The sequence below is a fragment of the Melanostigma gelatinosum genome (assembly GCF_949748355.1).
Source record: "Melanostigma gelatinosum genome assembly, chromosome: 22".
In the NCBI taxonomy this organism is placed as follows: domain Eukaryota; kingdom Metazoa; phylum Chordata; class Actinopteri; order Perciformes; family Zoarcidae; genus Melanostigma; species Melanostigma gelatinosum.
Genome location: NC_136655.1, coordinates 13,739,216 through 13,764,707, shown reverse-complemented (window position 1 = coordinate 13,764,707; position 25,492 = coordinate 13,739,216). Strand labels below are relative to the sequence as shown.

Sequence of the window (25,492 nt, the reverse complement as noted above, 5' to 3'; positions counted from 1 at the left end):
TAAGGCTCTGTAGTTATACGTATAACCATCTGATACTAGCCCAAAGTTCAGCATATTCATCGAGCAAACTACTACCTTGGAGTATTATTATAAAAAAAACATATATGATGTAATTTCTTTGTAATCATCGAAAATAATGTTAAGTGTATGGGTATTTTTCCAAGTAGGCCACTGACATCGATACGTGCGATGCATTGAGTGGGCCGGTCTGACAGTAAACTCCCGGGCCACTTTTTTCCCCCAGTCCGCCCCTGACTTCAAGTTATCTCATCTTTCACACTCAGCAGCATTTTGAGGTTACACTATCCTCAACAACTCTAGGTCTACAGTGTGGGGAGGGCTTCTTCCTTACAAATGAACAGTCAACCTGTAAGGAACGTGATTTGTTTTCCCACCAAAATACGCACCACGTGTTGTGAACAGAATGCTGAAGGACTCTTCGAGGACACTCGATGACGATGACGATGTTGTTGATGTGTTATACGCAGTGCAGATCCACTGACAGTAATGAGTCGACTTAGTTTGGGGGCAGACACGTCCGGGGGAAGAAAGCAGTGCGAGCAAAGTATTCTCACTAAAAATAAAACATCAAAAATACTACGTTTACGAAAACGTTCATGAACACCTTTATTCTACCTGAAAATTCTATTTGGACAGCTGAAAATGATTTGAACTATGTACAATGATGTCGTGCCAAAATGACTAAATGGCTAATTTAAGAAGAATCCCACTGGGAAACAACTGCTAATGATCTTTTAGCTCCTCATCTTACCATCGCTAAATGATCCAGCCAGCTGTACTTGTTAAAGCCTGCCCTCTTTTTTAAGGACCCTCGTCTCACAGCACGTTCTCAGCCTAAACTCCTCAAATACGGCAGCTCGCTCAGTGGCCCTGAACTTCAAACTGTGACGCTCTACGTGGCTTTAGTTATGGCGGGAGTAAAGGAGTACGACAGGTTAATATAAAACAATAAAGTCTGCGTCGGGAGGAGGTCTCAGTGGTGGGTTGGCTCCAAAAGCACAGGACTTTCACCCAGGAAACCGCTGTGTGTACCTCGTGAAACCAACGTTCAGGTAACGTAGAACCGCAAAAGGCTCTGTCTAGAGTCGGCGTACGGTTGGTCCGTTCTGGGCTACTGTAGAAACATGGCGGTGCACCATGGCGGACTCTTGTAGATATGGAGAACTTATTCTAAAGCTAACAGAAACACAATGATTCTTAGTTTCACACCAATCAAAGTTTTTTCTGATGAATATCATATTCTATTTCTGCCAGTAGATCCCCCCCCCCCCCCCCTATATCCTACACACTGGACCTTTAAGTTGATGTGGCGAACATGTCAGCAAACTTGTTGAATTGTCATTGAACAGATTAGGCGCAACATTAGCATTCGTTTGGAGTCGTGTTGGAGCACGAGAGATCTCTTTCATGTCACACGTGGTCATTGTATCCCATAATTATTTAAAATAAGTCCAGCTTTAAGTTTGAAGGCATAGAAATGAAGGCGATGGTTCGCAAATGAGGTTTTAGGAAACGAAATGTTCAGACTTTCAAGCTTAGACGCAGACTTAATGTATGCAGAGCAGTGTTAAGTACAAATGAAATCAAAGTTTGACTTTCGACAAATTAAATAAACAGAATATTTCATTACAGGCCAGGCTTCCAGGTTTGGGCTACATGCTGATGTCTGTTTATGAAATATAATCAAAAGTGTCACTGGAATAAACAGTTTAGAGGCTTCCAGGCACCGCAGAGAATCCTGTTTCAGACTGCAGCCCACTCAGAGCTGCTGTTGGCTCATCATCCCCCCGATTCCTCACGGGGGGATCTCCATCATTCGAGCTGCTGCCACAGATTAACCGAACCCTGGTGGGAAAGGGCCGCCTCGTTGGAGGAAAGCCCCTCTGTGACCCGGCACTTCCATACTTAGCACTGATTATTGGCTTTATATGCTGCTGTGCTCAACACACACAAACACACACACACACACAGAGTGTTCATGTGCATGTTTTGTGTTATGTAACAGTATTTAAAGTGCTCTAAGATGTCACATTAGGGATGAGGTTGATAGTGACAGAGCTGCAGATTGCCTCTGCGCCAGTGAGTGTGTGACAGACACATTTATAGTGTTTAATTCTTTTCAAAATAGCGACACTGTACACATTTCCAAACTGCGAAAACGCTGCTGTTGATATTTTAGCAAATGGAGAAGCAGGGAGAAGTCTGCATTGTAATTCAGACTGCAGATATTAAAGCTGCCCTTCACAGCGTTTTAGCTTCTTTTACCTCAAACGTTTTGGTTTGTTGGCCCACAGCTTTACTGATTTGGTTCACATCAACCTCGTCTCCAACCAGGAACATGAATTGTCTTCTGTGGTGGCGGCACATCACCAGGTAAAACGTTTTGGAGAGCTCGTGGCCATTTCACATGTTCCTGCCCAGCACCAAACAGCTGACAGACCCAGCTAGAGACTATAGCATTCAGCAGCTAAAGAGAGAGATGTTTTAGGAGTTAGGAGACAAAACATAATAGGAGAGTCAATATCCAACAACCATTTCAGCTTTCAGCCCGGTCTCACAGAAATAACTACTATGGCTGCCACCACTAAAACTGTAGCGTCCAAACCTTTAGCAGAGTGTAAACCTTGAGTCCTACATGCACATAGCTCACACCGACACCGCTCGTAGGTGAAAGCAAGACGTGTTTTATTGATCCAATTCTCTCGTACAAGTTAGTGAAACGACTTCCTTTCTTCCTAAAAGTACCGCCGATTACCTCGACACACTTTAAAGATCCACAGGTTAATCCACAAGTTGTTCCACAACATAATCCACATAGCACGCTCCATACGACACGGTCGGAAAACTGCGGCTCCATTCTGCTCCAGATACTACCAACTGTCGCAACATCCTTGAAACATTCAAAGTAGAAACAGATGTGATTCAAGTTAAACATGTAAATACAAGTACATATTTTACAGCAAATTGCATTTGGCTCGTACAAAAACAATGCCAATGGAAAGTCAATTCGGATCATTTTCTGTGATGGACACACAAATGAAAAGCATCCACGTGAATATGAAGCGTTGACAGCTAGGGACGTTGTTTTAAACAGTGAGGAAGACTGTTCATGGTGGACGGGAGAGGAGGTGGAAGGGTCAACAAACACAGGGCTTTCAACCAGTTGTTGTGAAGTGATGAGTTTGTGATATTTCTCTTAAATCTAATGTTTGTTTTGTTGCCTAAGCCTTAGTTTACGAACTTATTTTAAGCCCAACCTTGATTTTTCTTGTGTCAGGGACACTAAAACTGTGTCTCAGTAAGCCTCTCCTGTGTCCACTTTGGCAAAGCCGTGGCTGTAAATAATGTAGTTCGTGGCAGCAGAGCCCGCCGCGTCCCTATTTACTGGCCGAACGTTTGATAGACGGCGGTTTTCTCAGACGAAAAGCGCCGGATCTCACTTCATCTGTCTTTCCTCCGCTCTCTGATTGTTGTCCTCCCGCTCTCATGTCATAGCTACCACCTGCTCCTCTCTCGCTCTTCAATTGCTCTGCACCTGTCTCTTTTCTTCTTTTTCTTTCATCTCTTTCTCCTATTTTTGGTCCCACATGCATCAATTATTCACGTCTTCGTATGGACTTTCTTGACTAGAGAGCTATCAACAAGAGCCTCCGGGGTCATCATATCACACCTGAGCATCATCCTGTGACACGTGAAGCATCACATGAGGATGCACACACACACACACACACATACTACCGGTACAGATGCACAAAAGGGAGATAGTGTACACACTCAGAGACGCAGGGGAAGGTAGACAGGTTCAAAAGTCACGTGTTTTCACCTCGTGGTGAAAAACACAAGAGATCCATAAATATGTCATGTGTATATGTTCACCGTACATCTTTCAGCACATGATGCAACACACAACCTTCTGATCTGGAGTCAGACGCGCCACCATTGCGCCACAAGGGCCTGAGCACAATAATTTACAGTTGATAGGGAGAGAAATGATTCGTGTCGTAAGTATATACAACAGCCACAGAATACTGAGGTACTTGATCTGTAATGAAGAGTTGACCTAAGTTGTTATATTCTCTTACCTTGATAAGTCAAACTGTTCCTGTGCCTTACATAGCCGTAGAAAGGCATCCAATGGCTGCTGGCAGTAGGGAACACATTCCTCCTTCAGTTGAATTCATAACACTGTGTCACCTGTAATACATTAACCTGACATCGGAAGCCCTCTTTGGAAAATATTTGGAAAAGGGCAGGCACTTTAAAAAAAGGTGATCGGATGAACCATCTGTCAATCAAACGCTTGCCGAAGCCAGACAGCCAGACGTTTTGCAACTGAAGTACGGTGGAGGGCAATTGCTTGTCATCCACCAAAGATGGCAACCTGAACAAATTGACTTTCCAGATCCATGTACAAAAAAGCAAGTTTAGTGGCCAGATATATGCGTGTGTCTGGTGGAGAAATTGAGCGTGTAATGTTACACCAGTAAGAAAATACGAGTCCCTCCGTTAACTGTGGTCATGGACAGAACGTCTGACAGCACGACATGGACTCAGAGGTTTGACTTTATTGAGTTTTCAAATGGGAACTGCAAACAAGAGCCCAGTGGTTGTCAACTCGTTTACCACGGACATAGTGTTTCGGTTTCACGTGTGACCGTGTTTACGGGTGACTCTCGGCCGAATGTTGCTCGTAGTGAAGGCAGCTGTTAAAAACAGCATTACAACCTCAAAACCGAAACAGCCGTTGCTCTCAAACGAAATTTTGTCAAACTTGTTGTTGGAACATCTATTCTGACAACCGAACACACAACAACCAGACACTTTGATTCTGTTTGAATTCAATGTTTAATGTTTGTTAGATCGTCTGGATGGCTGGGGGCAAAGTGCCGCTTCCGTTGCCAACATACTCGCGCATACTTTTGATGACGTCGGCTGTATAAGGGTCGATGCATCTCCGGTTCTGATAGAACTGACGCTAACCTCTTTAGGAGCCGCCATTGTTGTTTTGCACAAACGCACATTAGCTCTGGCATAGCCTTTAGCTACAGTGGCTTTGTACCTACACTATGTTGCTATAACAATACGTTCTGCTTGGTTTTCAGTCCGCTTCCCAACCAGTTATACTCTCCATACAAACTTTATACAGTCTGGGCAGCTACAAGCGTTCGATTAGCCTGGTGGCTGAGCTGGGGGGGACACAAGCTAACCCCCTAGTGTGGGCTCCATCTGAGAAATCCAGTAGCGAGCATTGATCAGTCTGAATGGTTTCCCGGCAAAAGTCTAAGTGATACCTTTGACCGTCTCCAATCGATGCGCTGCAACTGCAGAGTGAGAGGGAAACGTGCTGAGAGGGGCAGAGAGAGGGGAGAGAGCAGCGACCAGGAATACCAGGACTTTAGGCTGCATGAGGTACAGCTCAGCACAGCTCAGCGAATGAGTTACTGTTATGTAAGAGCTCAAGTCAGCCCAGCGGGAGATCAGAGAGGGAGAGAAAGAGAGAGAGAGAGCAACAGACCGAGAGAGCAGCGAGAGCACGAGCTGAGGGACAGAGAGGAGAGGAAACAGCAGCATGTGAGAGCAGATTACAGCTGGATGTACCGTATACACACACACACACATGCATACATGCACACTCCTTTACTTCCTCTCCTTCTCTGTCATAGCTTCTCGCAGCATCATGAGTGGGAGCGCAGAGGGGGTTTTCCTCTCTCCGCCAAGGGAGTGAGGAGGACAGAGAAGAAGAAGAAGAAGAAGAAGAAGAAGAAGAAGAAGGGGAAAGGAGTGGGAAAAACTAGAAGGGGGAGACAGGAAAAAACAGAGAATGCTGTGAATCCCTCCTCCTTCCTTCCTCTTGCAGAGCTCTTCTCCTTCTTCATCACCTGACCCCATGTCTCCCGAAGTGGGACCCGCCGCTCGGAGCACAGGCGGCCACCTCTGGATGCTCCTGTGCCCGCTGCTCTGTGCTCTGGTCCTGGCTGGGGGCTCCACGCTGAGCTCAGAGGACTCGCAGAGCACCGCTGGCACATCGCCTCTGCCTGAGGACTGGACCGGCACGGCGATCCGGCTGCAGCCAGACCTGCAGACACAGACGGAGGCACAGACGGAGGCTCTGCCAACTCAGAGCACCACCAGCAACTATACAGGTTAGTCAGTCCGACAATCCATTTCTTCATTTTTTTCCCCCTGTAATCTTTCTCATCAGTGTGAGACGAGGTTTCATGATGATTTCTTCTGCAAAACGTGGAAAAAGTTAAATTCACATTGAAAGAATTCTTTTGTGCAGTCAGACCTAAACTTACCAATGTTTGGGCCAAAATTCCCTTTTAAATTGATGTAGGTATGTTCTTTACGCCGGATAAAAGACGAAACCTTTTGCTGCCTTTTAATGGAATAAAAGTAATCTTAAAGCTTGGTTTTAGCTTCTCAAGTGTGAATAGTAGCGGGTTTCTTCGTCTTCGGTGATTGTTAACTGAATGTGTTTTGATTTTGGACCAAAAACACCTCTTCAAATGGGTCAACTTGGGCACTGGGAAATTACCATGGCCATTTTTTTATTCAAGTGATTAATCAAAACAATATTGGCAACTTTTGCAAAAGTTCTCGTCATGGTCACAGACTACATTTTGATTGCCAATACCAAAAATGCTGACTCCATACAGCATATAGATTTAGATATTTACATAATTTATAGTTAAGCCTCTAACATCACAGAACCATTGGCATTAAAAAAATTTAGATTTACAGAAACTAGACTAGTCTGTAAAAGTTCTTGAAACTGTAGCTGTTGATTTTGGTTCTCCTTCTCCTAACCTCAACCCAAGTATCCCCTGTGATACTTAGCCTCAAACTAAACTAAACCTTAACTCCAGAAAGCAATGTGCTCAATCCACTGTGGACACGATCATCAAAATCACATTCTATCCACAAACATGAAAGTGCTTTGAATTTCAGCATTTGCATGGACTCGGTCAAAGCTGGTTTGTAAGTTGTTTTTTTTGCATGAGCTCCGATCCAAGAGACTCGCCATGAAAAAAGTTTTCCCCGAACGAGAAAATACGATGATTTTTACCTCGAAACTTACCCAGAAACTTCGATGCATTCAAGTAAACATGTGCATGCCTTAATGTGTGTGTGTGTGTGTGTGTGTGTGTGTGTTTGCAGTGTTTGTACATGAATGTGTGTTCCCTTGAACATTTATGAGAGTGGGGAGACTTTTGTAAAGTATTTGTAATGTGTTATTATGTCAATATGTCGATACAAGAATCACAATACGACAAACTTCAGTGATTCTACATGTGTGTGCGAATATGCACTTTTGTGTGTGTGTATGTGTGTGTGTGTGTATGTGTGTGTGTGTAGGTGTGTGTATGTGTGTGTGTATGTGTGTGTGTGTGTGTGTGTGTGTGTGTGTGTGTGTGTGGCGGCAGGTGATGCAGTTAAAGACAGTTTGTTACGTCCAGGCTGGAGAGAAAGCTGAAGCGCCGCTCGCATGACTTCACCTCCACTGGAGCATGAGCCGCCTTACTCTTCTCCTCCGCTCCCTCTCTCCGCTCTCTCTCTCTCTCTCTCTCTACACCGTTTATTTTCTCGTCTGTTTCTCTTTTTTCCCACTAATTGTCCTATCGCCTCGTTTCTTCCGTCACTTTCTCTCATTTCTTCTCCTCTCTGAGTGTGTCGCTTCGTCTTTTGTCCTTCCACTCTCTCTCTCTCGCTCTCTATCTCTCTCTCCACCATTTATTATTATGTCACTCGGCCCGCCCCTTCTCTCGCACAGGGCCCATAACCTCACGTGCATGCATAAATAGCACACAGCAGATGACAAAATGCAAACCTCACACACACAAAAGTGCATATTCGCACACCAAAGAGTGTGTGTGTGTGTGTGCGTGTGTGCGTGTGTGTGTGTGTGTGCGTGTGTGCGTGTGACCTTGTAAACAGATTATCCCGAACAGCATTAACAGATAAAAGCAGCGCTCTTCATTTTGTTTACTTCTTTCCACCATATTTCTAGCCTCGGGTCTTACATCACAGCAGCAATGCTGCGTTTATGTTTGGTTTAGTTTCAGCCATTTGAGAATAAAACCAGCCTCAGTTGTCATTTACAGGACAAAAATGAATCCAGTTAAATATAGAAGGCGTTTGTACAGTCAGAGCTTTTATAAAACCAAAAGCGCTGAATGGAGACATATCTCTCCAGGAAGAGTTTACATTATATTGGGTTATAGTGATGCTGTAAGTTGAGTACGTTGAGTTAATGTAGAGATGCTTTAAAACCTAGAAAGGCCACATCTATTGTGTTATGTTGATTTGTATTAATACATAGCAGTTCACAAGGCTTGTTCAATGCCATATCACAGCGAGGTCAAAGGTCAACCCTTTTCCCACCAAAATTAGCATGCATATGTGGTTTTTTTTAACTCAGCAAGACCCGAGAAAAATAGTCAAAATGTTACAATGGTTACTTTTTACTTATGTATCTGTTCAGTCTCTCTTTTTTCACCCTCAGACACTCAAACCAGACTCTGTGATTGCTGGAACAATGGAAAAACTTTCCTTTGTTCCTGTCGAATTTGAAATGAAGTGTGTTTTGTGGCGATCAGGGAGGTAAAATCACTATTGTTGACTGGAGTCTGGTGGCTTTGAGGAGAGCATATTATTAAATATTTTTTACATTAATAAATTATAACAATTGTCCAATATTCATTATATATTCACTTCAATGCACAAAACATAGCCTTGCACAGGAAAAGGGGTGAAAATGTGTGTGTCCATCTGGGTGTCATGTCTCCATCCTGTCGAAGCCGGAACCAATAAATATCATTGATTACTACAGTCATTTGTCCGCTGGTATGATTGTGAATTGTAACCTTTCCCACTAAAGACAAAAGCCAGATGTTTGGGGCGTTGGTGGGTGTCTGCAGAGAAGACACGACCTGAAAGTGTCCTCCGTGCCCAGACCTGCTCCCTGGTTGTTTTTTTAAAATCGATAAAACTGGTGAAGCAGACGCGTGAAGGTTTAGCCCACAGAGCCTTGGAGCACAGGATCAAACGAGAGCTTTCAGACTCCATCAATACAAGCTGTGACTCATTATGCAGCTCGTCCAGGAATCCTCGCCGCCGGCCGTTCTTGGAAGTAAATTGAACAGAGTTCTGCTATTGATTAACTCGTCCTCAGGTGCTCCTCCGTTCACATCAGACTGCGTTTATACACCTTAAACCTGTGAGGTTTATATCTGTGGGTCTCTCTTCCTCTTTTTTTCCCTTACCTCTATGAAATGGGAAGAGTGTTTTCATAGCTTCTGAATCTCCAGTTTTGTTTTATGTCCATGTAAATGTATTATTACAGTAATCACCCATTTTGATCTCAGGTCGATAGGGTCCATCTTGCTCGTTCATATCTCACACTATCCAACAGCTTTCTTATTTACCATAATATCGTTTCATACATAACTTACAATGTAGCCTAAATAAAGTTCAGTGCAGAAAAAGCCATTAAAATAAGTACAGTCCAAAAAAGCAGTCCACAAACACAGCTTATGTCTCCATCTCATAAAATACACTACAAACAACATAAAAGAAAGTTCTACAGCGATGCCAGCAGCCCACTGAGACTGTAGCTACTGAGGCACAGCAGTGCTTTGTGCAAAAATCTAACGTCAGCATGCTAACATGCTCACAACAACCTGCTAATGTGTAGTAGATATAATGTGTACCATCTTAATTAACTGTGCTAGCATGCTAGCATGCTCACAACAACCTGCTAATGTGTAGTAGATATAATGTGTACCATCTTAATTAACTGTGCTAGCATGCTAGCATGCTCACAACAACCTGCTAATGTGTAGTAGATATAATGTGTACCATCTTAATTAACTGTGCTAGCATGCTAGCATGCTCACAACAACCTGCTAATGTGTAGTAGATATAATGTGTACCATCTTAATTAACTGTGCTAGCATGCTAGCATGCTCACAACAACCTGCTAATGTGTAGTAGATATAATGTGTACCATCTTAATTAACTGTGCTAGCATGCTAGCATGCTCACAACAACCTGCTAATGTGGAGTAGATATCATGTTTAACATCTTAATTGCCTGTGTTAGCATGCTAACATATACTAATTAGCAATAATCTGATAGGACTGTAGCTAGTTTTGCAAAAATTGGTCATAAACAAAAGTATTGGCTGATATTTTGACCTCATGGTGGCGCCAGACACAAAGTCACAGGAACGCCAGAGTTATTACAATTGATCAAGTGAACTCAAGTGGTCCAAAAAGCCATCGAGCCACCTGGTTGGCCATAAGAGCGAGAAGCTGCAGCGGGACAGTCGGCCAGGTCGACAACACAACCTATTAACCTGGACAGAGTGTGTGAGATTTAGTGTTAGTCCCTAAATGAGGCCTATATCAGTTACTTAGCAGGCAGTTCGCCTTTCGATCTGGCCAAGCAGGAGTTTACAGTGGATCCCATCCCTGGTATTGTTTTATTCTGTTATATGACTTAAACTTTTGTTGTCCGAAAATACTTATTATACAGACTAATTGCATAGTTTGGTGTCTGAGGGAATGAGCCCCCCCCCCCCCCCCCCCCCTGCTGTATCCATATTCCTTCCAAAAGGAAGCACTGGACAATAAAGCAAGGGCAATGGTGTGCAACTAAGCGGCCTTTCTTGTGGTCCGTCCAAGAATCCAGCTTCTTGGACAAAAGCAAATACCAATGTCCAGTTCTGGATACAGCATCTACCTCCCGATGACAATAAGCTGCTTATTCTTCCCTCTGAGTCTCTTCAGAAAAGATCGTCAGCCAAAAGCCTAAAAGGTAAATGTGAAATGTTAGAATGCCTTTAATCTGATTAACTGTCAGGCAAAGCCAATTACCTTTGTCTATTCCAGGCTATTTCTAGTGCAAGGAATCTCGTCAATGACACGCCAACATCCAGGAGTACAGATGCACAGACTCACTGGTAGCAGGTGGAGTCCAGTGTATTTTGAAGCCAATTACTTCTGTCTATTTGAGGTGATTTTGTTTTTTTCAGGACTGCTTTGGAAGCCATGCTAGAAATCGGATCCACATATTAGCAGTGCAAATAATGGGATCCTGAGTCTTAACTACAGAAGAACCAAATTAGTGCCACACAGAACATTCACTTATGATCAATTCTTCTCAAAGCAAGAGCTAAACTTTGACATATGCAATGTCCGGATCCCTGCAAACACCCATGACCCGCAAGAAGACACGCACACATGCAGTGCCAGGGGCATTTCTGTCAGCGACACACACTATCGTTACTCCAGAGCCCTACAAGCTTAGTGAGCTTCAGACAAAGAGTTCCTTCTGTCTCCTGCATGTCAATCTAATATGGTTGCTGGCAGTGACTCAACTTCATTATTACCTTCCCACGGCTTACAACTAGCGCCATCTCCACTACCTTTTAGCTTTTGCTTCCGGTTTCTTAATAAAGTCTCATCCAAAAAAGAATCGCTCAAAGTGTTTACGATACAAATATTGTTAATTTTATTTCACTCAACTAGCATTTGGCACTCACTGGACACAAGCACTTAAAGTTCAGATAGAGCTGGAGCAGCCGGAGCAGAGGGACCAAAAAACACTCAAGAAGAAGAATCAGACAGCAACATGAGGATGAACGAGATGAAGCTAGTCAGCCGTCAGCCAGGAATGCCGTCTTTCATTAACTTCAACTCAGACTTTTAGCGTCTGGTAGTGTGACTCAGAAGAAGCTCATTTGTAACCGTTTGTTTATCCAGGAAAAACTGACCAAGCATGGAGGAGGGAGAGACTCTCATTCAGTCTGTGTAGCTAAGGTCTAACTTCGAGGGCTTGTTACAAGGCGTGTCACTCACCACTTCTGAGTGTACTTTGTCTCCTTTGACAGACATGAGCGTTCACCAGGTAGGGAGGATCAAAAGATGCAATAAAGTTGCATTTTGGGAAGTGTAGGATCCAGTGGGATCCAGTGTAGCTTGACCCCTACTAGGGCCAGGAGTCAGGATATCTCAGCCTCTGCTGTATGCACAGATTTGGACGATTTATGTCTCACCTGACCGTCGTGAGACAGGTTAGTTTTACCCTACTGATGATGTGTTGTTGCAATAGTAATCCTGTTCGCTCATTCTGTGCATGTGAATGGTTGTGTGTTTGAATCTTTAATGCAGAAAGCTTTATTTAATCACAAAATATTCCGTGTGCTTCCCTGACAGAGACAAGTGGGGAGGGTTTTAGAGAAGAATACAGCAGAGTGGATGTTTGGTTGTCTGTGTCGGGTTGCCAGGTTTGGGAGTCCAGAAGTGTATTAGCGCCCCGCTGGCAGCTGAACACTTTCATTGGCAACCCACAGTTTTCAAGATGACAGAGAAGCTTTTCTGAATGGGAACCGAACTGACGGGAAAGAGCAAACAGAGGGCAGAGTCAACACACACACACACACACACACACACACACACAGCTAATGAATCCCTCCCTCTTTGTCAAACACACACTACCTGGACATAAGTGCAATTTTTAGACACATAAGTTCCATGCTTAGGAGCTGATGCCAGTCACACACATACTCACACAACTTTACTTTCAGCCAAACTGAAGTGAAGAAATAATCAACAACAACCCAAAACCAACACACGTTTTTTCAGCCATTAATACCAGCTTTTATTGATGCTGAGCTCTACTGGGGGAGTTCTGTTTGTTCACTCCACACTGGCGGCATTGTTCTCTGTGTACTATAGCGTGTCGACGAGCAGGAGAGGTGGGTGTTACTTCAGTGTATCTGGGTTTGTACGGATGGCAAAGCTTCCTGCTTCGGCGTGGCAACAGCCAGTGAAAATAAACACCTGAACTAGAATCTTAAAACACACACTGTTACGTAATATGTTCAACATTTTATCTGCCTTCATAGAGGTAAAGGCTTTTTATTTGGCAGGCGTGTGTGTGTGTGTGTGTGTGTGTGTGTGTGTGTGTGTGTGTGTGTGTGTGTGTGTGTGTGTGTGTGTGTGTGTGTGTGTGTGTGTGTGTGTGTGTGTGTGTGTGTGTGTGAGACGAAGCTTAGGAGGTGCATTCCCTGAACCCTTGCGTTAAGTTCCCAGAACACATTTGCATGTACATAAGGCCACTCTCAATAATATATGATAACTCAATATGATAATTTCTCTAAAATCGTATCGTGATGAAATCATATATTGAGATATTGTGATATACAATAACGTAATCCTATTTAATGATAATAACTAGCACATACTTAATTTTTCAGGAAAACAAAAAATAATTCTGCTTATGGGAATACCCCAGTGTAGTTAAACAACTCTCTTAATCAGTTTACTCTGTATATGTGTGCATGCATGTAAACATAGTCAGTGTAAAGTTTGAAAATATTCATTTTTTTTCTCAATAATTTCACTTGAAAACTTTGCACTCGAGTTCTTAATAATATGAGAAAATACTCATTTGTTATTTAATTCACAGAGTATGCATACAAAATAGGCTTTGCCCTGTGGTTATTTCATATAGACTATATATTGTGCTATATTGTGATAAAAGCCTTTATCAAGATATGAAACGATCGATATCAAGATTAACGATGTTAGCCATATCGCCCAGCAATGAACATACATTAGCTAATGTGCTAATGGGGTTTGAGCAAGAGTTTGTAAGCTATATATGCTGTAATATAAACACAACATGATTTGAATGGATGGCCTGAAAGCTAATTAGCTGCTCAGCTGCAGCATCTTAAACAGCATGCAAACCGATCGGCAGACGTGACTTGGGTGTGGCCCCGAAGCTTCAAAACCACCAACAAAACAACACCACGTCACACAGGCTACAGCACACGTTTGTTTGCTTTGTCTCTCACTCTCCATGGTGTAACGCCTGCTCTCTGGCAGCTGTCAATCAAACACGGACACGCCCCTGCGGCTAGCTGAGAGGAAGTGCAGCATTTCTGGTATTGCCTCAAATGATGATATCCATCCATCCATTATCCGCAAACGCTTATCCCATTCAGGGTCTCAAGTGATCATATATTCCCCTTTAAAATAAAAAAACACATTAAACACATTTTATACTACATATAGGGATGATAAAATATGATATCAGTTCGACTTGAACAGACTCTTAGAGTGGAAATTAAAAACACAGTATGTGAGCCAGAGCACCCCGCTTTACTCGGCACAGTACAGCAGTAGTCAGCAAATACCGGCTTGCGTGGCCTTCTCTAATACAAAATGTTTTCTTATTGAGCTGCTGTTAATTCATTTGACTGTAGAAAATGTTAAGCCGTGAAGCCGAATCAAGTTCCAATAAAAACGACTCTTTCGTACCGCGAACAGTAAATAGATAACCGTGTTGCTCTGTGCGGTGAGTGAGTCTTCATAGTAGATAATGAAATGAAAGCTCCTGCTCCTGAAATGAGGTCTGATAAACTCACCAGATGAATCTCAGATGATAATTAAAGCCACCTCATTTTAATTAAACAATATCATAACGCTTTTATTCAAATGCAAATGTCCCTCCCTAGATTTACATCTCTCAAACACAAATGACAGGATTATATTACTTTCACACTGCGACCCTTTTGTTTAGCTGAAAACAAAGAAGATATTTTTTGGCATCGGCAAATAAGATGAATTCACACGTCTATGTCCAGTCTTCATTAAAAGTCACATTTTATTTGCACAACTTTTCTTTGACCAGTGTTGATGACAATTAACTTATGGCTGAGTATATATATGACAGTACATTCAGTTTTTATAAATCTACATGCGAGCAGATGTGATGAGAAGGTGATATGTTAATGATGTCATTGTAATGTGATTACGCAGATGTTTTGAATGGAATCTTATGTCGCTATTGGCCACTACACTTAAACCTTTCTCCCGCTTTTTGCTAAAGTAGTGGCCACTCACACACACACACACACACACACACACACACACACACACACACACACACACACACACACACACACACACACACACACACACACACACACACACACACACACACACACACACACAGTAACAGCATCAGTAAAAGGTAGCCTATTTTGGTTGAAACAGAATGGCTTTTAGTTTCCCCTTTAAAAACAGAGTCAGCTTGTCCTTGTTTCCCTGTACTACCCATTACGCACGTGTCTGATGTGTGTGCCTTGATGTGTATATATATGTGTGTGTGTGTGTGTGTGTCGGGTAGGGGAGGGGATGCTGTCATCGTCACACAGGATCACGGGATCCTCTCCTTCTCTCTCTCTCTACCACTGCAGAAATCCTCCCATCTGTCGTTTCTAATCAGCAGAGAGCAGCTTGCATGTTCACAGGGTCTTACAGTGGGATGACATCTCTCTCTTCCACAAAGTCACTCACACACACACACACACACACAGATTACACTAATACTGACACAGCAAAGCAAACTGCAGCATCACATGCCCTGGCCATCACTCATTAAAACGTCACCATGCTTTAATTGTCTTTCTCTGTTCATTTCTTGCCAAAGCAAGAGGTTTTTTTTAAAGCTGCGCTAATCATGATTTTTAACAATAAAAAAATACCACGTCCAATGGAAAAGCTGTCTCTCTTATCGATGAAACCCACAGAGATTTATCACCCAGCTCTGCAGTTCTTTGCACGTTGTAGCGTCTTTCAGCTCATTGTTTTAGTTTTGCAACCCCAGTTTCAGTTAAGTCTCTCATCGCCACAGCAGGCAGCTGCTTTAAGCAAAGAAAAGCTCTGATAACCCCTTGTGCGCCACCTGCCCAGCCAACAAATAGAACACACACAAAGTTGCCAACCAGCTGGTGAACATAGTGCAGCACTGAGAAGCTTAAGAGTAAGATACTTCCCTCAGGAAAACAGAGCTCAAAGGAGTTACTGTTGGACTTTTGTTCCAGGTGGCCAGAAACACAACTCTAAAATGATTCTGATAAAGCTCCATTTCTGTGTTAGATCGTAAATAGGCAACTGTTTGCTAGCATGTTAGCGATATCAAGTTTAGTCAAAGGTGATAATATGTCAGCGTGTTTACAGCTTGTTACGCTGCCACCCAGTGGCCAACAAAAGTATTAATGCCGCTTTAAAGTAAACAACTCATTTTTACAACGAGAATCTCGTGCAGCGTAGTGTTTCTGAAATGTGTTATATTTTTGGATTGCAATCGAATCATCTGGTATTTTTTCACCCGTAGGATTTTATTATGATTTTAATTAATGTCACGCATACAAAGTAACAAAGTGTGAGTCAGTGATGCGAGTTTAAAAAGCCAGAAAACCCAGCAGCTGGCCAAGTCACCAGCATTGATCAATAACCCTGTCACTGCAGTTATCATATGGTCTCCATGTGGAATGGCGCAGAACTAAACCCTACTTATTTTCAGTTTGAGTGAGGTCTTCCAGGATGTTTGGGATGTTTGGTGCGACTAGCGACACTGTTTACAGGTTTACGTGACATTTCCTGAGAGCCTTGAAAATCCCCGCAGCAGAATCTAACAACAGCTGCCGTATCACGAGACCGCTCGGTGCCACTTGCGTATTGTTGCACAAGGAGGATACAAATAGTTATTTCTGTCTCTCCATCTCTCTATCCAGTGGAGCTGATGATCTCAGACGCCGCAACAGACACTCTGGACCGAGCTGTGTCTGTGTTTGACAAGAGAGAGAGAGGAGAAAAGTAAAAACAAAGAGAGGAGGGATGGAGGAGTAAAAAGAAGCAGGCGGACACAAAGAAAAAGGGGCAGTCAAAAGAGGAATTGGGACAGAGTACACAGAGTCTAAATCTCATGGAGTCTGATAGAAGTAAACATTAGTGGTGTCTCAGAATCAAACAGATGCCATAATCCACTAATGGTCCACAATCAGACACAGTCCAGGACTAAAATAAAATAAAGCAGGAAGAAAGAAAGGGATTTTTTCTATTTCTAGAGTGATACAATTAAATCACTCCACTGATGTTGCGTTCCCGGAAAAAACTCACAGCTGATGACAAGTAAACACCCATAATTTGTGGTTTGCTAGAAGATATCTCTTGTGTCTGTAAATATGAAGCTTCATCAAGAACATTTTATTAAGACCAGGCGGCAACCTCAGGTTCGGAAAAGTGAAGCCAATGCTGACAGTGCCCTAAACCACATTCTCTCTGGCCATCAGGGGGCGACTCGTCTGGTTGCAAAAAGCAGTCCGAGTGTATGGAAGTCGATGAGAAAATGACTCTACTTCTCACCTGATTTATTACCTTAGTAAACATTGTAAACATGAGTTCATGGTTTGAATCCCGAGTCTATTTAGAGTCAAATAGACCATAAAGCGAAGTCTGCTTTGAAGCTACCTTGTGATTGACAGGTCACTACCAAAAAACAAGATGGCGACGGACAAAATTTACAAACTCGAGGCTTTAAAACCGCAATCCACCAACCAATGAGTGACGTCACAACGACCCTGTCCACTTCTTATATACAGTCTATGATGAAGATAGATGAGCGCTCGTGAATCTGAACCGCAGTTCTTCCTTATTCATGTCCCTCGCTCTCAATCACAAGGTGTTTCTTTTGGTCCGTGACCTTTTTGTCCCACCTCGCCCTCAGGTCTGTCCTGTATCCCCGTCCTGCCGCCACGTCGGGGTTCCTTCTACGTGGAGAGCGGCACGGGCATGTCGATCGGCAGCGCGCTGGCCTTCTGGTGCAGGGAGGGATACCAGCTGGTCGGCAGCGAGAAAATCTACTGCAATGTCAGGAACGGAAAACCGCAGTGGAGCAACTACCTGCCTGTCTGCGAAGGTGAGCTGCTTCATTTGGCCACCACCGAACACAGATTTTCTGGGGCATTTGCTGATGGAATAAACTTTAAAAAATATAATTCGTCCCCGCCCCCACAGCGATCCCCAGACCTGAGGACCGTGGTCTGAGAGTGGCTGTGTTGGCTTCAGTGGTCAGTGGCATTGTCATCCTCGCCATGTCCCTGTCCTTCCTCATCTGCTGCCTGCAGGAACGATCCAGTCGGTACCGAGCCAAGAAAGAGGGACAGAGCAGGTAGGACCCGGAGAGAATACAACCCCCCTGCCTGTTACATGTAGTCTTCCCCCTGGTGTGAGAGCACCACCTGAGCCGCTAAATCTATCTCCTCCTCAGGCGCAGAGACAAGCGCTCGTCCCGTCGCAGCGAGTGTTGGCTGGAGAGACAAGAGGGTGAGTGGGAAGCATTCCCTCCTCCCAAGATCTTCCACCTCTCCCAGAGGATGAACCCCCATCTGGCTCCAGACAGCCCCCTCTACCTCACCGGAGGGCTCGGTGGATGTGAGAACAGAGGATACCAGAGGTAAGCTGGAAAGCGGCACTTGAGTCTTGAGAAAAGAAGTTCCCGCACTCTGCTGTTGCTCTGTGTCACAACCTATCGGTCATGCTGCCTTTTTGATTCTTCTTTCTTGCTTTCATACAGGAGTCAGGAGAGTTTGCTGAAGGCCTCCCTGCCCGGACTCTACCGCTCCGAGTCCCAGCTTTACCCACACGTCGTCCTGCAGAGGGTCCCCACTCCGACGGCACCCTCCGCCCCTTCCGCTCCGTCCGCCCCACTCTACCTCCACCTGCCCTCCACCGCCTCCTCGCCCGCCCACGTGACCACCCACGGTCAGCCTCACCTCATGGCCCAATACCCTACGCCGACGTACCCGCCCTACCCCAACACGGCGGTTCCTGCATACCACCCGGCACCGGCGCCCATCTACCCCAACCCCAACCCGACACCACAGCGGCCATGGCAGTAGCCACGCCAGTAGCCACGCCTTCCACCTTCCACAGTTACAGGACGCTGTGCCGTCCCCCGATGAAGCCGTTGGAGCGTTTTGGAGATTACTCCTCCTCGTCCCCGTTTTCTCCCGGAGAAAAGGCTGCAAATGCAAAGCAAAACTGGAGATGCAGCCAGTGTAGAAGTCGTCTCTTTTACTGCATGCTTGCTGAACTTCTCCCGCAGTTTGGACGGAACAGGAACTGAACACTCTAGATGTCCTTAATTCTTGCTGAACTGCTGCTGCTGCTTCTGTGCTCCCTTTAAGAGCACTTCTGTGGAGAGAGTCTTGCTTTTGTCAGAAATTAGAAGACAAGCTTCAAGTAGCTGGTCGACAAGGGAAAACAGGACGTTTTATTTGAAGGTGTACTAATGCAGTTCAACCGTTGACATTTATGAAGGATAGGAAGGCTCTGAAAGGACTTTGATGATGGCCGCCACTGTTTAGGCAGCTCAAATCTCTCAGCAGTGTTTGTTTTTTAATAGTTTAAGAAAAGGATCCCTATCAGCCTTCCTGAAGTCCACGCCATCTACTCCAGACATATCCATATGTTGTTGTTGTTTTGCTTTAAAGCTAAAGACTTAACATGACATTCTGAAACCTGCTGTGTGTTGAACTTGTTAATATGTATTTTCTCACGCTGTGGAGAGAAACAGACTGACGATGTCTTCATGAGTAGCAAACACCGCAAAAATGCCACCGCTGCTGCAGCCACTGAATGCAGCCAACTTTGTGCCGTTCGTGTGGATTTGAAGACACATGTGATCGTTTTCAATTGACCCTTTCTTTCTCACCAGAATCTTGAACTAAATGTCAAAGAAGAAGGTTTTATTTGTCTGTCTGTACTGCAGCAACTCATTCTGTCACAATGATTGATGTCTTATGGTCGTCAGTTTAAAGTCATTCAGGGCCCCTGGTGGGTTTAGGAACATGGAGAATATACATGACTAGTATACACGACTGGAAAACTGATCTGGGTCAAATAATAACTGCAAATACTGATCACAACTTGACTTCATTAAAGGCTTACAGGTATAGGTTCAGATAATAAGCTGAAAAATCATGTCAAACTCAATTTCAAGAGAACCTCCTGCATGATGTAAACTAAGGTTTTCTGTGTAATCATAAGGAGATCAGACTGCTGTTTTGTCCTTGATGCACTAGAAACACAGAGATGCACTGACATGTAAAGTTTGAGCAGCGAGGTGGAGAAACTTCTGGGCCGTGCCGACCTATGAACTCTGATTCGCCTGAGTTCTCGAAAGCGTCCGCTGCAGCTTTTACAGCTAATGTGGATATTGCTCCTGATAACAAATGTTATCTTTAAATGAATAGTGAACCTTGATTATTCCAGTGGTCTACTGTATGTACGTAGATTTTAATCATAAACTCTGTCTGAGAGCCCCTTTACTGTTGCTTTAGTCAGTTCACACTCTAGCTGTGAGCTGTCTTCTTTTTTTATAGAAGGACTCGAGTAGACACACTAACAAATCTGCACTTTACACTTTTTGAAGGGGGAATTTTTAAACCTTTACTGTAAACAAATTGTTGTATAATAATATCAATAATAATACTGCCATACAAGTTGAATAAAGAGACTTTTGTTTAGTTGAACAGTTCATGGGTCAGCATGTGTTTTTCAATGTGTGCTATTCTGACAGCAGAGAGGAAGAAAGGGAGGTAAATAGAAGAAGGAAGAGAGGGACAGTCAGGGTGTTCAGGAGAAGATGGACCTACTTCATCACAGTCGAAATGAGGAGAGGACCTCATCGGCCTGCAGAGCGGCACTGACGCATGAGGAAGATGGAGTGGTCTGTCTGCTCACACTGGACTTAGATGACGAGAAAAAAGAGTCTCAAGCTGGCGTCGGCAGCCGCGTCTCATACTTACCCCCGAGTCATAGATGTGTGATGCTACCATGAGGAAATGGAAAGTTGATGTAGCAGCGAATAGATAGTGAGATAAAGGAGGCTGGCTTCCATGACACGGATCACAAGTGAGAAACAGACATAAATGTTTTCATGAAATCAGGTCTGGAGAAACAAATCTGAAAACAATATATCTCCACCACAAGACTTAGAAGAAGACATTTAAATATCCATAAAGAATTTCTTATCTTTCTTCAAAGCAGAACAGAAATGCAACAAAACAAAAAGAAAGGTAAAGGTGTTACGTACAGCCGACTGCAGGGAGTTGTCAAACTTTAAAACTTGGCGAATGAGAACTGTCCCCATATAGACAGAAGTGACCACAAGCATGGTCTGTGTGCAAAGGAAAACCATCAACATCAGGCAGTCAACACACTGCATCCAATGGAAATGACATATAATGCAAAGACACTTTGCATTAAGGGTGGAAAATCAACACGAAACACCTGCTCATTTGTTTAGTCTGCCCTGTGGATAGTTGTGTGTGTGTCTGCATGTTTCCGGAGTGTTCAGTTGCAAGTGGGCAAGAACTGCAAGACACGCGAGAGGAGAAAGAAGACACACAAAGAGGTTAGTTGGACTCTTCTGTTTAGCTTTGATTTGATTGATTGCAATGTATTACTTGTATATTTTTACTTTAATTCATTCATGGAGATGTTTCAGATCCATCGGCTTACATAAAATGTATCTAATGACTTCTATTTGCAATGGAGTTCAGGCTTTGTAGAGTTTAAGTACCTTTAAATGTATGTTTTTACATATATGTGAATGAGACCAACTTGAAGGGTAATTTCACCCAAATTTCAATGAAACATATTTTCTCACCAGTAGTGGTAGATGGATTCGGTTGTATTTCTCCAGGTTTTGAGATATCACCCTCTGACATTTATGCCTCCACCTCAAAACAAGAGCTCACAACTTTTAATAAATGTAAGAATTGAACAGCTACGTCTCTCTCCAGACACATTTACCCCGTTACTTTACATTGCATGCGTTTGTTTCACCTTCGTGCTGCAAATGAGGCCCTGAGAGCAAAGAACAGAACAGACATCTGGTGAAAGTCTGAAAATACCCTCAAAACTCAGCAGGGATGCTCCACAGTGTTGGTGACTCAATGTGCACAAAGTCTCTTCTATGTCCCAAAATAATCCTCTCAATGTGCTTGAGAGCCCAATGCAAGACACAAACAAGAGTCGGAGAACGTTTTAAGGACGTACAATTTGCAAATCTCTCTCAATTCTACCTCGTCATGTAACTATTTAGGTACAGTTGAGTCATAGGTAATGTCGCTTATCTCCTCTTACAGTGTGCGAGAGTATAAAGGACGAGACACAACGAGAGCGCTACAAATAAATTACACTTATTCATTTTACATTTAGCAAAATGCTTTGAGTGAATTTCAGTTCCCTCTTGTCTAGGGATTTTATTGTGAAAGGTAAGAACAGAAGGAGTGGATCTTGGATGCACTGCCTTTGTCAAGGTTGAAAGGAGTAATAAAGTTTGCTGTTGTTGTACACGTGTACATTTTGATTGTGTTCGTTCCACACAACGTGATTGGTTGATTCCATTATTAAAGGTGTGAAAGCTCAGAAAAATCAACCTTGTTCCAGAGAAAAATTAAAGTTGCTTTTCTGCGGCGTCATTTTCAATTTTCGTATTCTGTGTGAAAGTGCTTATGATAAAAACAACAGTTTGAAAAAATATATTGACTCGCACAAGACAAAAAAAAAACGCCCCCCAGGCTGTAAATGGCTTCGGACAGGATGTCAAATGTTGATAATCACTCTCTTTGACTTTATTATTTCAGGTGTAACACTGTATCAGAAATCGCTGTCGGTGTCGAAGGTAGGTCCACTGCTCCTACCTGCTCTGAGGTATTGTATTCAATGGACCAGGTAGTTTCCAGTTAGAGTTAAACTTGGCATTGGATAAAGACTAAAAGCATAACATATAACACACCACTCTCTTGTTAAACTGTATCTTGTGTCTAAACCTTTGTCTTTCAGGTTCTAGGTGTGAATCTTGTCGCAATGGATCTCATCTACTGTCAAGAAGAGTTGAGCCCACAGAGCTGCCTCGAAAACATGCATACACGATCAGGGGACGGTCAGGATATAAAAAGCATATAATCAGAAATCAATAGTTAAAGTATAATCTAAAGATAAAGTGTATGATCGTTACATAACAAATGTTTAATACATAGAGTGATTTAACAAATGTAAACCTGATAATAATAATATGTGTATCTGAGTATAGTGCAGTCTGAGTGTAGAAAGTACGGAGAAAGAGGAAGTAAGCAGGGTGTTGGCTTCAAGGGATGGGGAAATAATGATGGTTGAGAAGAAAAGACACAAAGCACAATAATGATGAAGGATGAGATCAATAATCATTTTATAAGCAAATGTGTACTAACCAAACCGATTTAACAAATGTAAAAACTGATTAACAAATGTTCTGTGTGACCGGAGCTGCGATGTAAGAAAAGTGTTTTGTCAGGATGAGTTGTCAAAAAGAGAAAGGGGAAGTGCAACAGATGTTGAACACCCAGACAGGGAAGTTGGGGTGATTTCCTCATGCACACACACACAAAAGTTAGGTCATTTTCGAAGCACAGGCACCAGATCAATGATGTCATGTTAATCACGGGCTGAGGGACCCCGTGTTGAGGAAGAGGGGGGAGAGACGCGAGAGGCAGCCCAAAAGTGTTATAAAAGAAGTAACTTGCAAACAGCAAGACGGGAATTCACGATGGGACGCCTACCGAGCCATCCATGGAGAAACCCTGGACCTCGTTCGACAGCCGCGTCCGAGGACTTCGTCTCTGTTCACGGAAAGAAGACCGCCGTTCGTGGACAAAAATTGAAAGACGGAGAATCACCTCTCCCCCCTGCTCGCCTTTACCAACTGGACAACGGAGAAGACGCAGCAGCCCGAGAAAGACTTTGTACTGAGTTTTGAGGACTGTTGAACGGACTCTGCTGCAGAGCAGGAGGACCGAGGGTCTGGCCAGACCTTCGCTCCTAACAACTCCAAAAGAACCTTTTCATCGCACCATTGGACATCCAGCTCCAACCGAGCCGTCTCGGCATCTAAAACTAATGAGTATAATCGAAGAAGAAAATTAACGTAACGAATCAAGTGTAGTGACATTTTATGTGAGCTGTAGCTTTAACCCTTGCAAACTAACTAAATATAACCTGCAATAAAGATCTAATCTGCATTTAAAGTAAATTTCTCAAGTGCATTCATTTGCTCAAGTAGTAAAAAGTTCCTCGTGGCAGTAAAAAGTTAAAGCCATTGTATGTCTAACAACTGAGTTCTGAAAGGTTATCCTAGAGACCGAATCCACTTAACAACCCCTTACGGTTTTAGAAAGAATTAATCCTAGCCGTTAAAACCTAACCTGGCATTTACCAAGAGCACGGATCCATAAGAGGGAAGCTGCCATAACCGACGCGACTGGTAGGAGCGCCCGGGGTCAGGGTGGCCCCTCGACCGAGTGCACTCAGACCGGAGGAAGCAGGGTAGACGTCGGGAGTAACGGCAGTTAGAAGAGCCAGGCGAGTTCCCTCGCAAGAACACCAGCTCGACAATCTTTTAATAGAGAGCTGAGTCAGTAAGTAGCCCCGTATCGGGCCAGAAGTATCCCAGGATCTAACACTACCCAATGCAAGACATTGCCTCTATTGACTTTCAACTTTACTTTCAACCCTAAGAGCAGCAACACAACTCATTCAGGTGAACACTGCCAGAGATTGGTGTCAAAGATAATAATTCTATTTCGGGGTTGGAATGAATTATTTCAGTGAATTGCCGCGGTTTGTATTCGGTGAACTTTCTCTTGCCAATTTGCACCTTTGATCTACTGCAGACCGTCATGTCAGTGCTGACATTTGAGTGAACCAGAGAGTCTAAAATAGAGGAAGTTATCGTATTATCATCTGTGTTGGACCAACCACCTTTACATGTCTCTGCCCCGCCAAAGTATAAACCGCACCCAAAAAGATGCATGGTCGCAGTCAGTTGTGAGACAGAAGTCTGGACTCCCTGGCTCCCTAGCTAGAGTAATTCGCCAAGCAGCCCCGCAAGTATAGTAACACCCCATAATGTAGGGGACACCAAGCTCCCAGCACTTCCTGTTTTGTGAGGGACACTGATGTAAGTCCCTGCATGACTTGCTGATCAGACCAGACAATAAAGCCTTGGTTATACTGCCCGAAAGGACTGTCGCACGGACATGAGCTGATGTGGAATTGTGACAAGAAAACGTTTGGATCTTTTATTCTCCGTGCAGGTTTCTCCTCCATTTTTTCATTTCATTACATTACAGTCATTTAGCAGACGCTTTATCCAAAGCGACTTACAATAAGTGTATTCAGCATAGGTATTCAAGAGAACTAGAACCAGAAGTCATAAGTGCATCTCCTTTTTTAAACGAGCATCTAAGAGCATAAACCAGAGCCACAGTGCAGAAACAAACTAATACGAAAACAACAAGTGCAACAAACTAATATGGATACAATAAGCGCTAGGTGGAAGGCTCAGGGTAGTACTTCTTTAAGAGGTGAGTTTTCAGCCTGTGCCAAAAGATGGGCAGCGACTCTGCTATGCTGACGTCAGTGGGGAGTTCATTACACCACTGAGGGGCCAGGACAGAAAACAGCCGCGACCGGGTCGATTGGCCGAAGGGACCTCTGAGCGACCGGGCAACCAATCCCCCCGAGGCAGCAGAGCGAAGTGGTCGGGCGGGGGTGTAGGGCTT

At 43.7% G+C, this 25,492-nt stretch overlaps 1 protein-coding gene across 1 annotated transcript in view; it reads left to right on the top strand.

Moving 5' to 3' along the window:
• The window catches only part of LOC306796043 (uncharacterized protein), a 28,574-nt gene extending 8,200 nt beyond the window's left edge, over positions 1 to 20,374 (top strand). Inside the window, exons 2-6 of the mRNA XM_079294816.1 lie at positions 5,685 to 6,164; positions 17,608 to 17,799; positions 17,898 to 18,051; positions 18,151 to 18,336; positions 18,457 to 20,374. Coding sequence (XP_079150942.1) covers positions 5,909 to 6,164; positions 17,608 to 17,799; positions 17,898 to 18,051; positions 18,151 to 18,336; positions 18,457 to 18,781 — 1,113 coding nt within the window. The 5' untranslated portion in view covers positions 5,685 to 5,908 and the 3' untranslated portion in view covers positions 18,782 to 20,374. The remainder of the gene's footprint in view (positions 1 to 5,684; positions 6,165 to 17,607; positions 17,800 to 17,897; positions 18,052 to 18,150; positions 18,337 to 18,456) is intronic.
• The last annotated feature ends 5,118 nt before the right edge of the window (positions 20,375 to 25,492 follow it).